Source organism: Chamaea fasciata, unplaced genomic scaffold (assembly GCF_029207755.1).
Source record: "Chamaea fasciata isolate MVZ Bird 193981 ecotype frontalis unplaced genomic scaffold, bChaFas1.0.hap1 SCAF_4, whole genome shotgun sequence".
In the NCBI taxonomy this organism is placed as follows: Eukaryota; Metazoa; Chordata; class Aves; order Passeriformes; family Sylviidae; genus Chamaea; species Chamaea fasciata.
The window spans coordinates 71887478-71903641 of NW_027094089.1; the positions used below are offsets into that span (position 1 = coordinate 71887478).

Consider the following 16164-nt stretch of genomic DNA (forward strand, 5'->3'; position numbering starts at 1 on the left):
GTATCCTAAAATGACAGAAACATCTTGCATCAGTGTGGTGGCATCATGCTGAATCACCCACTCACTCCTGTGGCTGAAGAGAAACACAGGCTGGCAATTTCTGGGGTTTGTGGTTTGGGTTTGGTTTTTTTTTTTCCCCTTAAAGAACAATTGTGTCCAGTTGGCACTGCCACTTGAAGGGAACCACAGCCTTATCCCACTCCACACTTTCTATGACATTTCCAGGTCTGCTGCAGATCGGGGTACTTTCTTAAAGAGCCACTAGAGAAAACACAACTTCACCTCGGGTTGGTAACCCACAGAATCTCACCAACCCTGGAGCAAAACCTCAACAAGCCAAAGCAAAACCAACACTGTCCTGCTCCCAAGAGACATTCCTGACACTCCATCCATGAAGAACAGGAGCAGGATTTCCTTCATCCCTTCCTCTCTCAAGCAGGAGCTCACAGGCATTTAAAGGACCTGACACGTCATCTGTAGCCGCTGCTTCAGAATTTATTAAATTGCAGTAAGAGATGGAGTTTTGTGCCTTTCTCAACCTCACGTTCACAGCCCTAAATAAGATTTCAAATAAATTCCCCCCATGGTCATGGCATGATGGGCAAAGCTCTTGTGTAGAATCACACACAGTACTGTTTATAAATGTAATACTATTTATAAATGTTGTACTATTTCTAAGGGATGTAATTTGCATTAACTGTTTTTCTGAGTACTTTGAAATACTTATTAATTCAATTTTAATTTCTTCCTTTACAATACAAAGCATTAACTACATCAGTGTGTAGGCAAAATGAAAACTACCATGTTTCAGTTGATCTTTGCTTTAAGCTATGAAGCAGAAACTGTTGTGAGAAAGCAAACATAAATCAAACCTACAAATAGTACTGGAAATGCCAAAAAAGAAGAAATTTTAGGTAAACTTTTAGGCTTCAGATTCAGCCCCTGTAGAAAGACTGCAATTAATCATTCTTACTCATTTTCTTAATATTTTTCTTCATTGGGTCTTGTTACAATATTTGCATGAGATCAACACCAGACTGGTAACTAAATAAGTAATTCAATTTTCTTCCAATAACCATCAGCAGGTTTTTTTTCCATATCCACTGAAATACCCTGGCATTTGACTGCCCCAAAAATTCAGGGAGAAGAACAATTATTGGTGGTTAAAAAAAACCTTCAGACAGAGTTTTAAACTCTGCAGTTCAAAAAATCCTGATTATTTCTTTTTTTTTGGTGATTTTGCAATGCCTGGATTTCATCCCCATGAGTTGCTAGAACAGAATTACGTTGTGATGGAACCACCCCAAGTTTTGCCCTCCGAACACAAACCCAATCACCTGCTGAGCACAGCTACTTTTTCAACTAATAGTGAATTATTTCGACATGAACAAATACAAATGCATTTTTACTGTGCAGCTGTGTGTGCATACACACACCTGCCTTCACTTTCCTTCAAAGAAGTTTTTTAATTATGATCTTCTCTCTTGATTATGGATTTCACCAATATCTACTAAAACTACCTCAATAATCTTCTAATTCTCATTGACTCCTGCAATGACATTTCAAGTCCAAATGGAAAAGAAATACAATGATGCACCAGGAGACAGGAAAACTAAGATAAACAACTAAAAAAAATATATATATATATATATATATATTATCAGTTTTATCTTTTATGTCTTACAGTCCTTGATGCTTCACATAGCTTTGAGCTTCATTATCCACTCATTCCACTCATCCCTAAATCACTATTTGCTCCGTAAAGAAAATACGGTCTGCCTCTTTTTGAGTGTGAAAATTCTAAGACAGACTTCAGATATTCAGTAGCCAGATCTGCTTTCCCAATGTTCATTGAAAGAGAAAGCTGTGCACACAGGAAGAGCACCAGCTGACCTCAGGGACACTCATTGAGAGAGCTCAACAAAGTCATAGCCTTGAAAAACTTGAGTGCGTTACCCAAAGCATTAGCTTTATGGTCTCCATGTTATCTGCAAATTTTGCATCTGAACTCTTCCTGTCAATACCAAAACCCTGAGGACTGCATCTCTCAAAGGCAAAAGAAAGTACGTTTTTTGCTTGCACCTCAAATAAAAACACAGCTGGTGTATTTTCCTGTAACACCGATCAGTCCAGTCCCTCATGATTGCCTGAGCAGGGCAGTGGGTGTTGTTTTCATTATTAAACACATATCACGGCCTCAAAACTCTCACTGAGCTAGTTAGGCCCCACTGAATTTAGAAGACTCCACACCTTCCACTTTTCCTTGCCTTTTCACAAAACAAAGTATTTCTCATCATGTTACCTGAACTGACCAATTACCATCTGACAGCAAAGACTCCTGGGGAGCACAGTTCAACATTAGATTATTTCTTTCTGCAATCACAATTTCCTCCACTTGTCTGAAGCTCTGCCTACTTTGTATAAAGCCAGAAATTCCTCAGCAAACAGGCCCACATGAGTGGCAAAGCTGTTTGCCATTGCCACCAGAACACTTTGTGCTCCAAATGTGCACAGAAAATTGCTGTTTTACAGGAACACGTTGTCTGGATTACCTTTATCTGTGGTAGAAATTAAAAAAGCTCCAGTAAGAGATCCCATTGCAAACTTTGCAGACCTGAAGGGAAGTTTATGTATTTTTATACACATACGTATATATATCTGTACATACATATATAACCATACTACAACCATCAATACCCTTTTAAAACTTTGATAGCATTTGCCTCGTATATTCCCACTAGTTTATCACAAACATGCCGAAATCCGGATTCACAGTTAAATATCTTGTACTGTATAATGGGCCATCACTGCATCCCACACACTTTACAAGGCTCTAGTCCTGGAAAAATTCATCAGATTAAGTTTCGTGAGCCTCTTCACAAGGCCAAAAATTCTCTGACAAATTAAAGTGGATTCTGCTATAAATACATTTTCATTCCAATTATGCACACAGCTCTTTTTATAGCTGTTAAATCTCCTCTCTTTCCCCTTTTTAAACACTATTGAAACTGTCAGGAGCTACCTTTTACACTTTATCAATCATGGCACACACATCATGATTCCTAGAATTTAAAATGGAATTGTTGATGGTTCAGATACTGTTAGCCTGTCATTAGTTCCACAAAGTGTATAATTTGTCACTTTGCAAGAAATGACAGTGCCTTCATTCGTGCAGCATGCTTTTAAACCTCCCCTCTTTAATTTGAAAATGCCAGTATTGTATTCTTCTTCAGGAAAGGTATTTTTAAGGCTTGCTGGCTGGCTTGTCACAGAGCAATCTGTCAGGTAGTATTTTGCCTTCCTTAAGGTTTATTCACACAAAGCCTGTCTGTGATATAACACAAAGACAATGCTTTCTGTCTTACCTGATGGTAACGCGGCCCGTACTGGATTTTCACTTTCCTCATCAGTGCTGGCATCATAGTCGTTTTCTCTCTTTATAGCAATCTCAGTAGTAGCTATACTATCCCTAAAAACATCAAAAGAAAGATAAATAAATTAAGATGTTTTTGTTTCTCAAAGGAATTTAAAAATTCAGGGAGAATATGTACAGAATTACCACCTATAGAAAGGGCAGGGACATGATCTGATTGGAAAATCAACTGTAGCCCAGGAGAAAACAGGACAGATCCATCAAACACTCACTTCTTGGCTACAGCACCCACAGCAATATGCTGCTGCTTGCAAGGATGCCAGAAAGAATCCTCCTCTTCCATGACTTCCAGGATTGGTTTGGATAACCCAGCACTCAGCCAGGAAGAACTGTCACTCACTGTCAGAGCCAAGGAAATGGAAACTGAACTAAGCTAAACTTAAATATGCACCAAGTACCACACCAAGAAACCCAGGGAAATTAAATACCTTGCACATTTGGCATCCACTGCAAATTCTTTAGCTTCACTCAACAACTTCTGCAAGTTTCTTATCTTTGCCTTCTTTTCATTCAGCACCAAAACAAACCTTCTATAAAGGTCTGCCTCCAGCTCCTCTTTAGCTTCCACGCATTTTTCCAGCCTGCAGCACAAAATTAACTGTTACACCAATTCTTCTGTTTCCTAGAAGACAATTCTGTTGTGAGGCCAGCCAAAAATCCCCACTCCAAACCACACACAACTGGTCCAGCACCTTGTGTCTGAAACAGGCCAGAGTGAGATTTTTGTTGTTGTTTTTCCACAGAAAAGTGCAATGAACTCTACTTCCAAAAGGGAAGTTACCAAATGTGAACCTTTCTCTGCATACCTTTTTTTTTCTTTTGTAGGTTCTTGCACACCTCCATCTGAGACAACTAAAATTTAAATAGGCAATTGTTCTTTATTTTCAATGCTGAATCACAACAGTGGGCATACCTTAGCATGATACACATAAGGAGATCATAAATAGATATGATTCATCTTGATTCTGTTTATTTAGATTTAGATTGACAGGTCTCAAATCTAGACCACACACTGGTGTGAAATATATTTGAAGATCGAAAGAAAATTCCAAAATATAAAAATATTCAGAAGCTCTTAATATCTTCAGAGGAAAATATACTTCAGGTTTTAAAAAAAATTTAGTATGCATCTGTGGGTAGATGAATGTCAATATAAACACACACAATGGGAGCATTAAATTAAGAATATGGGTGTATAAAGTCTCATAAGCAAAACCAGAAAACAAGCAAACCTGAGCACAACAAATCAGGTGATCTGTGGTAAATGTAATTCTGTATTTAATTCTTCTATATCATAACCTTTCAGTCCTTGGGTTGAACCACAAGCATTTTATTTGCTGTGTACACAAGAAGCAAAAATCTCAATAATCTCACTGATCATGGTAAATATAGTAAATAGCCATAACTTAAAAACATTTTTTCACCAGCCTGTGCAAGAAAGTTTAGAAGGCTTATTATGCTATTAAACCCAGATAAGTAATAGACTTTAAAAATATTAATTTATAAGGCAAGAGATTTCAACAGACTTCCTACATAAATACTAATTATTTTGTTCACAGATCAAAACCACATAAGATGTAAGAAGCAAGACAATAACAAAAAAAAACCAAAAACTCATAAAGTATTAAGCCTACTGTTCAGTGCTTTAGGGATATGCTTGATAGTTGATAAATAATTCATCTAATTTAAATGCAAATAGCAGAACATCATTACCATATAGATCAGTTCAATAATTCCTAAATGAAAGATCATAGGTACTAATCAACTATCAGGAGACTTTCCACCTACAAAAGGGAAGTTAACTGTTTAGTGGGAAATAAATTGACAATTTACAAAGAATCATAAACCCTAATGCAGGGCCCAGAAGAGCCTGGACATGCTTGATACTAATTATTGCTGTATAGATAAAAATGGGGGAAAAAAAGGATTTTGTCTAAAATATGCTAATCTTGTCTGTATCAAATCCTGTAGAATAATCCCCTCTCCCACACATAAACCAGGGAAAGTGGTTGGTCTCTGCCTTAACTTTGCCAAGGCACTGGTTTGTGTTGGAGTAGTTGAGGCTGGTTCAAATATTGAGAAATGTGGCTGACCTGGCCAAAAAAGTGCCATTTAAGACAACATCAGTTAGGCCTTTAAGAGCTGCAAAGGCATCCTCTGATGAAAACCCATGTAAATGGAAACTCCCAGTGAAGTAGAGATGATGCTGCCTGGACTGTGAGTAGTACAGTGGAGAAACCTACTGCAAGACTAGCCAATTTCTTCAGTCTCTGGAGAAAAAAATTAGCATCTAGAATATTAGAATTAGAATATTAACTCTTCCCTCTGGGCAAAACCAATTAGTAGTATGCTATCAGTTAATCAATATGATTGTTTTCATTTATGTGAACACCTTTTTTTGATTTTTTTCCCATTATTTAAAGCTATCCACATCCAAATACATTCTTCAGGCACAGAATGGCATTAACTTGGCAAAAAACTCAATGTAAAAGCACTGAACATCATAAAAGCATCACATTAATGCTGTACTTGGAATTTATGAGCTTTTAAAATACACTGTTACATGGCATATCTGATACTTTAAAAGAGACTGGTAAAAGGCAATGGTCTTGGGGACAGAGATGCATTAATTGTGCAGGTGGAGTGGCTCTGTGGAGCCTCCAGGATTCACTAAGGCATTCATCACATGAGCTACGTGAGCACAGAGCAGAGCTGGCTGGGTTTCATTCCAATTCAGCGGCTGTAAACAGAAACTTTAATTGCCATTCCTCACATGCTGCTGCCTGTGTGTGCCCTGTGCCCCTCAAACATCATCTCCCCAGGCCAAATGGAGGAGCTGCTCATCTCACAGACAAGCTCCCAGCACAATGAACCCAAGTGGGGGTTAACTGCTGGAGTGGTACCTCCCCATTTGTGCATCCTCAGGTCTCCATGCAATGCTTTTCATGTGTCAAAATGCACCCAAGATGACAGGCATCAAAAATCCTGCACAGCCCAATGAAACCAGCCACTGTTAGGGACTATGACAAACAATAAACTGAGAAATTAATAATAAAAAGCAAGATTTCAAGTGCTGACCCAACACGGAGCAATCACATGCTCTACAGAGGTGAACGTGAGCTATGAAACTTAATGGCATTTTTTTAATTATTAGCGGCAACCTTCACAATCTAGCACTATGAAGGAAAGAATTCAGCATCTCTGGTATTCATCCCTGTTCCCAGTGCTCTAAAATAATTCCTGGATCTCACGGCACTGCTCCCTAGCATTTCAGATTCACCCTTCCCCCAGCCCTGGCAATGGCATGGAATGTTGATGAGCTAATGCTGAAGACTCAGTTTCAAGCCCAAAGTACCTAGCTTGCATTTTTATAATCTGGTTGTGGTTTAAATATACTGTCACTGCAGCTGACCACAACATAAATTGGCAGCTATTTTAAATTTGGCTCGTCTACACAAATTCTATATGCCTGCCCGATAACATACCCCACGCCCAAGCTGGAAACTGGATTTTTATTGTTCAAGGAATTATTTTACTACAGGTTATTATTACTTAAAATTTGCCACCATCATTGTCATGGAATCACAGATTGGTTTGGGTTGGAGGAGGCTTAAAGCCCAGGCAGTTCCACCCCCTGCCATGGGCAGGGACACCATCCACTATCCCAGGCTGCTCCAAGCCCTGTCTAACTCAGCCTGGAACTAATCGGCCTTGAATTTTCTATATGAAATAAAGAGAACAGCTATCCTGCTCTGATATTTTAACTCATCCATCCATGAGGTGTGCACACACAGACAACACACACTCAGTCCCTGGCAGCCACTTGTTCACCAAAACATCCGTGACGGTCAAGAAAATTTGAACAGGGAGATGGAAATGGGATGATCAAATAATTCCACCTAGTGCCCCACGACTATGGGGCACAAAAACATCTCTCAGAAGCCTGCCTGCTATCTTTTAATTCTAATGAAGTCCTGAGGAGAGACGCTGTAAGCAGAGGGAGATGCAGGGGCTGTGGGGCTGGCGTGAGGCGAGAGCGCAATTCTCCACACCACGTGCTCCGTATTTGATGTTTCACCACTCAGCACTGTGAGTGGTGCAGGATGTAAATCCCGAAATCCTGCCTCCTGAACAAAGACAGGCACAGCTTTGTTCAGCTGAGGGCAGCTCTCAGCATTTGGAGCCGAAGCAGCAAAGGAAGGCAGCAGGGTAGAACTGGGCTTTGGCACAAAGAATTTAAAAAATACACCACACCAAACCAAATCTAAAAAAAACAAACAAAAAACTTCCCCCAAAGAAACAAACCAAAAAGCCCAGTACCTCTTGAATGAAAATTATTTTTGTATTATTTTTATTCTGCATTTAACAGACATGGTCAAAGACTGGTGACTATAAAATCTTCAGTGCATATTTTGAAAAAACATTTTTCATCTACTCAAAACTATAAACATGCAAAAGAAATCCACTGTTTGAAAGAAATCTCAGCTTGGACTGAGAACAGTCATGCAACCCTGATTTTTTTTCTTTTTGGTCCTCCTTTTCTTTGGGGTTACTCCGTAGAAGTGCCACCCCACCATGGAAATTGATACAAGCACTAATGCCTCTTACACACCAGCATGTAATGCAGTACAGAACACGGGTTATACAATACACTATTGTTCAATTACACTGTTAAGCAGTAAAACACTACTTAGGGAGGCCCTTTGCTTGTCAGGGAGACTGTCAGGAGAAACTGTTATTCATTTTAATGAGAGGGAAACAAAACTAACTCCTCACAAAAGCTGGCTGTCTTTTTCAAGGTAAATTAACACAAATTAGCTGCATTCTTTCATCAGTCTTCCCAGATCGTGTGTTTTTTCAGGTAAAACTACAGAAAAGCAAGATAAATCTCTGACTGCTCTGTGCTAAGAGTTCTAGGCTCACTGAAACAAGCATAGATTATTTTACTACTGAATGACAGACAATTCAGATTGTAAATGCAACAGCAATTACAAAAATCTCTTGAAAAATGATGGCACTTTTCCCTATAATATTGCACTCATTTTTCAATTCTGGCTTCAACAAAGAAAACAGATGAAAGAAACAGCAATTTATTCCCCACTCAAAAATGTATATAATTTACAGTGCCAGTCCTAAGAATTACAGGAAATACTGTTAATGAAAAGGCTTCCTAAAGAAAGTGAAGCCAATTCCACAGATTTTGAGGCGTTTTTTGGGTTTTTTTCCAACTCGTAAGCTAAAACCACCTTTAATTGTAAATTTTTAGTATCAGTTGCATCTTTGTCAAAGGGAGGAGATCCACAACCACATGGGCTGTGGGTAACTGAGCCCAAAACATGTCTCAAATGCATAAAAATTTCTCTCCACTGCTGCTGAGCTCCCCAGGCATCATCTGTGAATCCACCTGGGAACTCACCTCTTCTCCACATCACTCCAGTTGCTGAAAAGCCTTTCATTTTCTCTCTGCAGATGTTCATTGCTGGCCTGCAGCTTTCCCAGGTTATCCAGGCAGTAACCAATGAGTTCCTTGACCACCTCTGCTGGGCTTGGGACTTCTTGCAGGTTCAGAGATCCAAGTCTGAACTGGGACAAAAATAAAGAATGAGTTATTTCAAGTGTGCAAGAAACTTACACTGAGGCTTTGCTCCACTAAACTTGAATACATCTTTAATAAGCATAAGAAATACCTTACAGTCCTCCAGTTCAAAGGGAGATAATAAATTTGTCATGCGGAGAATGGAGGAATATGTGGAATAATCTACATGCTAATTATTTCCAGAGGGCCACAATGTTGAAAAGGAGTCAAGAGCATCTCTGTGCTGGGCAGAGACTGCGGGAGCTGGGCCTGGTCACGCTGGAGAAGGGAAGGCTGACAGGAGATCCCATCAATCCATACAAACATCTCCAAGGGGTGCCAGAGGATGGGGCCAGGCTCTGTTCAGTGGTGCCAGTGCCAGGATGAGGAGCAATGGCCATCAAATAAAGCACAGCAAGTCCCACGCCAGCAGGAGGAAGAGGAGGGGTTCCACCCCCTCTGTCCATGGAGGGGCAGAACCCTGGAACAGGTGCCCAGGGAGGGCCTGGAGTGTCCCTGTCTGGAGACATCCCGACCCAGCCGGACACGTTATTGTGTCACTGCTCCAGGGGACCCTGCCTGGGCAGGGGCTTGGGCTGGGTGAGCCCCAGACATCACTTCCAACCCCAGATATCCTGGGATTCTATGATTCTGTGATTTATGCAGCTAATATGAAAAATCTAACCAGCAAGTTGCCACCTCCACAGTTCAGACAGTAAGTTCTTAATCATAAAAGGACCCCTTCAATTAAACAGCCTCATCAATTCAGTGAGATGAAAGGATCTGTAATGAACCACTGTGTTTCTTCAGCAATTGGGATGCCATACAGGATATACAGGAACTCTGAACATATTTGTTTTACCTGGTCTGGGAAAAACAACAGAAAACTGTGGCTTTTGTCATGTTAAAGGAAGAATAGCTCAGCCATACATACCAATCAGTGCCAGCTGAGCTATAACCATGCAAACCTGGGTGAAGACACATGAATATCCAAAGTTTGAGGGAGTGGAAGAAGGAGAAGGGGTGGTCTCTTGCATCTTGTGATTATCAAAAAGACTGACATAAATTTTGTGGCATTTCCCTACGGAGAGAAGTATTACCCATCTTTTCAACTTGAATATGCAGCTATAATATCTTAAAAGAAAAACAACATAAATGTAAGTGGTACACACTAGGGAAGAGTTCACTCTGTATTGTGGCACTTCACCCATTAAAATCAGAAATGCAGTTTGATTAGTTTTTTTCCCCCATTTTACTTGGGAGGACATGGAAAATTACATAAAAGACATCTATTAAAAATGCCTATTGTTTGTTAAATTTTTTTAATGCAAGTTTCGCTAATACCATGCATAAGTTTTGCCTGAAAAAGGCTCAGTAAAAACTGCTTACAAAGATTTCGAAGACATTGTTTGAAACAACGAACGATCCTTCCACGTGGACCTTTTTATCTGTGGAAGACAACACATGATACCACCCTGACCTCCTTCAGCAAGGTCAGTCTATCAGAAAATGTAGGAAACCCAATGGTCTAATTTCCAATTAGCCACCAAATTCATATGTGCTGTCTCTAAAGCATTGTTGTCTTTAGCTGGTGTACATCTGATGGCTACAGATGAAAAGATGCTTTTAATTTATTTTTGGAAACCAGATTACACTATCAGTAACCCACAGATTGGTGTGCACCCCCTGAATATCACATTTACTGTCTGACAGCATTAACAAAGATGGACATTTGTGTAAAGGAAACTGTTTTTCATCACTTGAAAGCCACCACCAGGCTATTTGGATAAAGAATTCACAGAGGTAGAGAGGTACAGTAGCACAGATAAATAGCATCACAACCTTTTACTCTGAAGGAAATAGCAAGGAGAGCACATAATTTTTGTCTTATGCCTTAATATATTCAACTGAGATCACGTATAGGCAAATATATTTAATTAGGACAAACAAATTAACCATTTTCACTGCACAAAAAGAATACAAAATGCATACTCCTAAAACAGGTTAAAGTGAGTAGCAGAATTATTCTGAAAGCCTGGTACCACTGCACAACCAAAATCATGCCAGACACAAAGCACACACTCCAGAAGCAATTGTAATTGTTTTAAAAACAACAAAACAACACTGCTACAAGGACACAGAGTATGTGACCATCTTTTCAGCTGTTGAAGTCCAACGCTGAGGGTCAATCTTTACTTTAGTTTAGTCTTTATGAAAAGCAATTGATTGTTACCTACTATCTCACAATAAAATTCACTGTCCAGCTTCTGTGTCTTAGACACTGAGACCTGTGGACCATTTCTAGGAGGCCCACAAAGGTGAGCAGTGCATGCCCACCAACAGAAGGCTTAAATTTATCATGCAGGTTCTGACAAATCAACTAAAAAAGGAAAAAAAATAGTAAGGTTTTCTGCAAAACAAGTGTTCTGTATCTTCCCTCCTCCCCCAGTCATTTAATCTTAATTTAGGATAGCTGTGAGGGGCACATTATCCAGCTACCTCCAGGAAAACACAGAACGTTTGGATACAGCCCTAATTAAACCAAAACTAACGTGACAGCCTGGAATAGTGGAAGGTGTCCCTGCCCATGGAAAGGAGTGTAACGAGATGGGCTTTTAAGGTGCCCTCCATCCCAAAGCACACAGTGATTCCGTGATCCTGGATTGTGTGGTTGTGTGCTCTGCCTCCCTCATACAGCACGTTACACAAAGTGCACCAAAAACCCCTGCCCTGAGGCTGTTCCTCCAGCACGGAATTGTTTTACACGCCTATTCAGCACACCGAGACGTCAGCACTAACAATAGCAACGCCGCTATCTCGGCAAATTACAGCTGAGTGGTGTTTGCCCCACCAGGAGCCCGGTGCTGAGAGGCTGATAAGCCAAAAAGGCAGCCAGGTTCACTCAATTCCCAAAGCAGGACTAAAACAACGTAAGGATAAAAGAAATCTCAAGGCAATTCTGCGCTGGAGTCCCGCTGTTATCCCCAACTGGAAGACAGACTGGTAGACGAGAAGATTACAAAATAACACAACTTTACATCCGAGGACTCTGAATTTGGGACAGGTGTGTAAATTGCAGACAGAATTGTATTAAAATTAAGTGTTGTGGGGGAAAAAACATAACATTAAAAAGGTGATGTTAGTTTTTCCCACACACTGCAAAGATTTTTCTTGCAACTGAAGCACGAAAGAGTCCAGTTGTTTGTCCTTTATCACCAAAACCACAGTAGGGAAACTGCAGACAGTCCTGGGGAGATGCAGTGGAAGTGGTTAGAGATCAGGATACCATAACAAACAGTTAACTGGGTGGGATATCAACATAAACAGCTCTTGCTTACTGCAGGAGTGAAAGAAAACATCAGTAACACCTCACTGAGCTAATTTGACAACCAACACATCTTTGCTTTGGATCACGTTTCCAAGGTGATTTTGTAAGCTTTTAACAGTGAATTTTAATTTTTTGGTTAGTTTTGTAAATTCCTGCACGTTGCCGCTCCCCAGATGAATTTAAATTTCTCACCATCCTTACAGCTGCTGTAGCTCTCTGGCTCTGCATCATCTGCAGATGTAACGAATGTGCTTTCTACTTCCCCTTTCAGATCATTCAAGAAAACATTATGTAAAACACTGAAGCACTAAACACTTCATTTATACAGAGAAGGAGCAGATCTGGTAGAGGTCCCGGGAGACAACAGACTGACTGTGACTGATACACTGCTGCCCTTCAATATCTGGTTGTTTGTTTGTTTGTTTGTTTTTTGTTGGGATTTCATGTTTTCAAATTTTTATTTTTTTAAAGGCACAGGAAGATGAACACAGAAGCATTTATAAAACTGTGTTCCCTCAATCAGAAATCACAGTCATCAAGTATCAACCGGGCCTGTATTTTGAGCTTAGGAAATAATAACAAGAATTAGAAGTTTACGACAAAAATGTCATTTTTCCCTAACCTCTCACCCTGCCCACTGTTTGTCTTCTAGAGATGAAGAAAGAAGTGATCTCAACCGTAAGAAACAAAATATTTCAGAAATAACTGAAAAGTTTCTCAGTTTTTCTTCCGGATGCTTATGCTTAAGGGAAGATGTGCTTCACATAAGAAAACAAGAGTTATTAAAAAATGAGACAACACATTTTTCACAGAAGATTCCAAAACTTTATTATATATAGAGACAGTGAATTTTAGTTTTGCATTAAGTAACAGATAGGTACTATATAATCTTTGCATTACTACACTCCACCAAAAATGAGAATTATCATATATAAGGCAATAATTATCAGAGGTTATGCACTGAAAGAAGACATTCACACAGCAATGACTCTCTTTTGAGTAAGAATTTGAAGCTAAACACTAACAGTGAGCTTATTTCCAATAAAAAACAATTTTTCACTATGTCTATAAGAAAAAAAGTCACGCTGGAAACTCTCATTACATCTGCTTTGCAGGTTGTGATTTCTCTCTGAATTAGTAAAATATTCTAACAACCCTTTCTAACAGTATTTTTTTTTTATCCACAATATATTTAAGGAATTCTATACTTCCACAAGGTGGGGAAAAGAATTAGATAGATTCTGTCCTTTGTTGTCCTGGCAGGGTATAGCATAGATTGACAGATGGATGGATGGATAGATGGATAGATAGATATGTATATATATATATGTTTTGTGTATTTGTGAGCCTCTCTCCCCTATTAAATCTTAACCTACAGTATTTCAATTTTTCCTTCTCTGTTTAGAAAATTAATTCACAAGTAATTTTTGGAGAGAGCACATTTGACAGATACTTAGGTCTAATTTTGAAATGAAAATATTCCCAGTGTGTGAACTGAATGATAGAGGTTTAATCATACAAGTCAATCTTGTACAGCCTGTTATAGCCTCTAACTCAGCTCACTCAGCTTCCACTCCTCCAACTCGAGTGAGACACAGAGATCCCTGGGCTCTGCCCCTAAAACAACATTTCAGACTGAACTAGCACACCCAGGAATACCTATATCCTCGCAGACAGGTGCTGCATCCTGCAAGGTATTGCCCAAGCAACACCCTTTCACCAGGGAAATATTAAAGAAGAATTTGACAGGGAAAAAAATAAATTCCAGAGCAGCCCACCAGCACGGAGCAGCTGTGCAGTCCCTGTCTGGCTTCTCGGAGACCTGCAGTCTGTAAAAGCAGCTGTGACCCTTGTGCTGGAGCAGGAAAGCCCTACAGATCCACACAACAGCGAATCCTTTTGTCACTGCACTGTTCCAAGCACAGAATCACAGAGTCAGAGAATGTGAAGGGTTGGAAGGGACCCTGAAGACCATCCAGTTCCACCCCCTGCCGTGGGCAGGGACACCTTCCACTGTCCAAGGCTGCTCCAAACTGTGTCCAGCCTGGCCTTGGACACTGCCAGGGATCCAGGGGCAGCCACAGCTTCTCTGGGCACCCTGTGCCAGGGCCTCCCCACCCTCAGAGGGAAGAATTTCTTCCTAGTATCTTACCTAAATTTTCCCCTCTTTTAATTTTTACTCATTCCCCCTTTGTCCTGTCCCTCCCAAAGCAGAGTCCTTTCCCGGCACCCCCTTCACATACTGGAAGATGCTCTGAGGTCTCCACACAACCTGGTCCTTCACAGTGTGAACAAACCCAATTTTCTTAGCCTCTTTCCATAGCAGACATGCCCCTGTCCTCCTTATCAGCTCTGTGGCTATCTAGCAAACTCCTCTTAGGAGAAGGTGTTTAAAGCTGTACAGGTGATACCCATGCCCTTGTCTACTGCTGGAATTGAAAGCTCTTTGCCACAGAGTCTGAATGTCTTAATTAAACCTGATTAGGCTTGAGTTAATTTAATTCCAAAGGAATTGTTACAAAAGTGTGCCATGCATGTGAGATACAGCAACTTCTTTTTCTCAGTTGAGAGCTGGAGCTCTTGCAAGACAGACAGGCCATGATTCCCTGTTAAATATCAGCTACCTCTCCTACTCCACAGACTCTGAAATAAGGTAGAATCAACACTTGGATAAAAATAAGCTTTCACTATGAAAATACCTAAGAATTTAAAAGAGAAAAATGTCAATGAAAATTCATGTACAGGGTTAAAGAATATGACCTACAAATGAATGATGCTGACACTTACACAAAGAAAGTATTGTTACAAGCTTGAATCTGGAAAGCATTATACCATTTTTATTTCTTAAGTCAATCAGTGAGTGGTCTTGATTTTTTAAAGCTGTGCCACTCTTATCTCCAGGGAAATCATTCAGCAGTAACTATGACATCCCTGGGTGTGGTAATAAAACGACTACACTAGACTTGCACAATACAGTGATGACAACGTGAAAGCAGAAGTTGCTTTTGTAACAGCAAAATCTAGGAAGCTAGAAAAAATTACACAGCACCATGGAAGCCAAGAAATCTGTCAGGTTATATCAAACAGTGTAAAAATATGATCACCAACTCCAAAAAACAAGTTTAACACAAAAACCCTGCCTGCAACAAACTTCCCCCCTGATGAAGGCATTACATCTACTCTAGAGCAAAACAGCTGACATAAGTGATTGCTATTTCTCTCCAGTTTTTACCACGCTGCAGAAACCTTCAGAATTGCCATCCTATTAGCTCCACATCCACTGGAAATTAAATTCCTTCTGGCTTCACTATTTTGCATGAGAGCAGTTCCCAAGTACTTTTTGGAGAGTGCTCCACTGTTCCTCACACCCTCAACCCCACACATTCATGGCACTGTGAACCCCGTAAGGACTGGGGTGCAAGGAAGAAAACTACAGAGAAATTGGGAACATCACCAGGTGCTCGGACACACTGATAACTGTCCCCATAAGGACAAGGAAGGCTCTGTTACTCCTTCCACTCCACATCCAGCTTTATGCTCAGCACAGGCAGCAGGCTCTGATCCTGAAAGCTCTTCATGGAGTTACTGACTGGGAAGGAACTCTGCAGGTTTGAATATCATTTTTGTGTGACCTGCAACTCTGTGCAATCACGTGAAACAGTGTCGCATAAACTCCCTCATACAGGAATTTCACTTTTCAAAAGACTTTCTTCATCTCATTAGTGTAGCTGAGTTATTTTTTCCTAATTTGTCTCCTAAACACACACACATGCCCTGTTTGTATCCAATTTTCTAGGACACACTCTATTCCCTGGCTTACAGTGTGCT

The 16164-nt window shown here is 40.1% G+C and overlaps 1 protein-coding gene across 4 annotated transcripts in view; it reads right to left on the reverse strand.

The window, feature by feature from the left end:
- XRCC4 (X-ray repair cross complementing 4) overlaps nt 1–16164 on the reverse strand; it is a 142760-nt gene that overhangs the window by 77728 nt on the left and 48868 nt on the right. For all 4 annotated transcript variants that reach the window (XM_066181938.1, XM_066181940.1, XM_066181939.1 and 1 more), the window contains exons 4-6: nt 8850–9016; nt 3862–4014; nt 3366–3469 (exon numbers count right to left, since the gene is read on the reverse strand). In XM_066181938.1, the coding sequence (XP_066038035.1) occupies nt 3366–3469; nt 3862–4014; nt 8850–9016 (424 nt within the window). The remainder of the gene's footprint in view (nt 1–3365; nt 3470–3861; nt 4015–8849; nt 9017–16164) is intronic.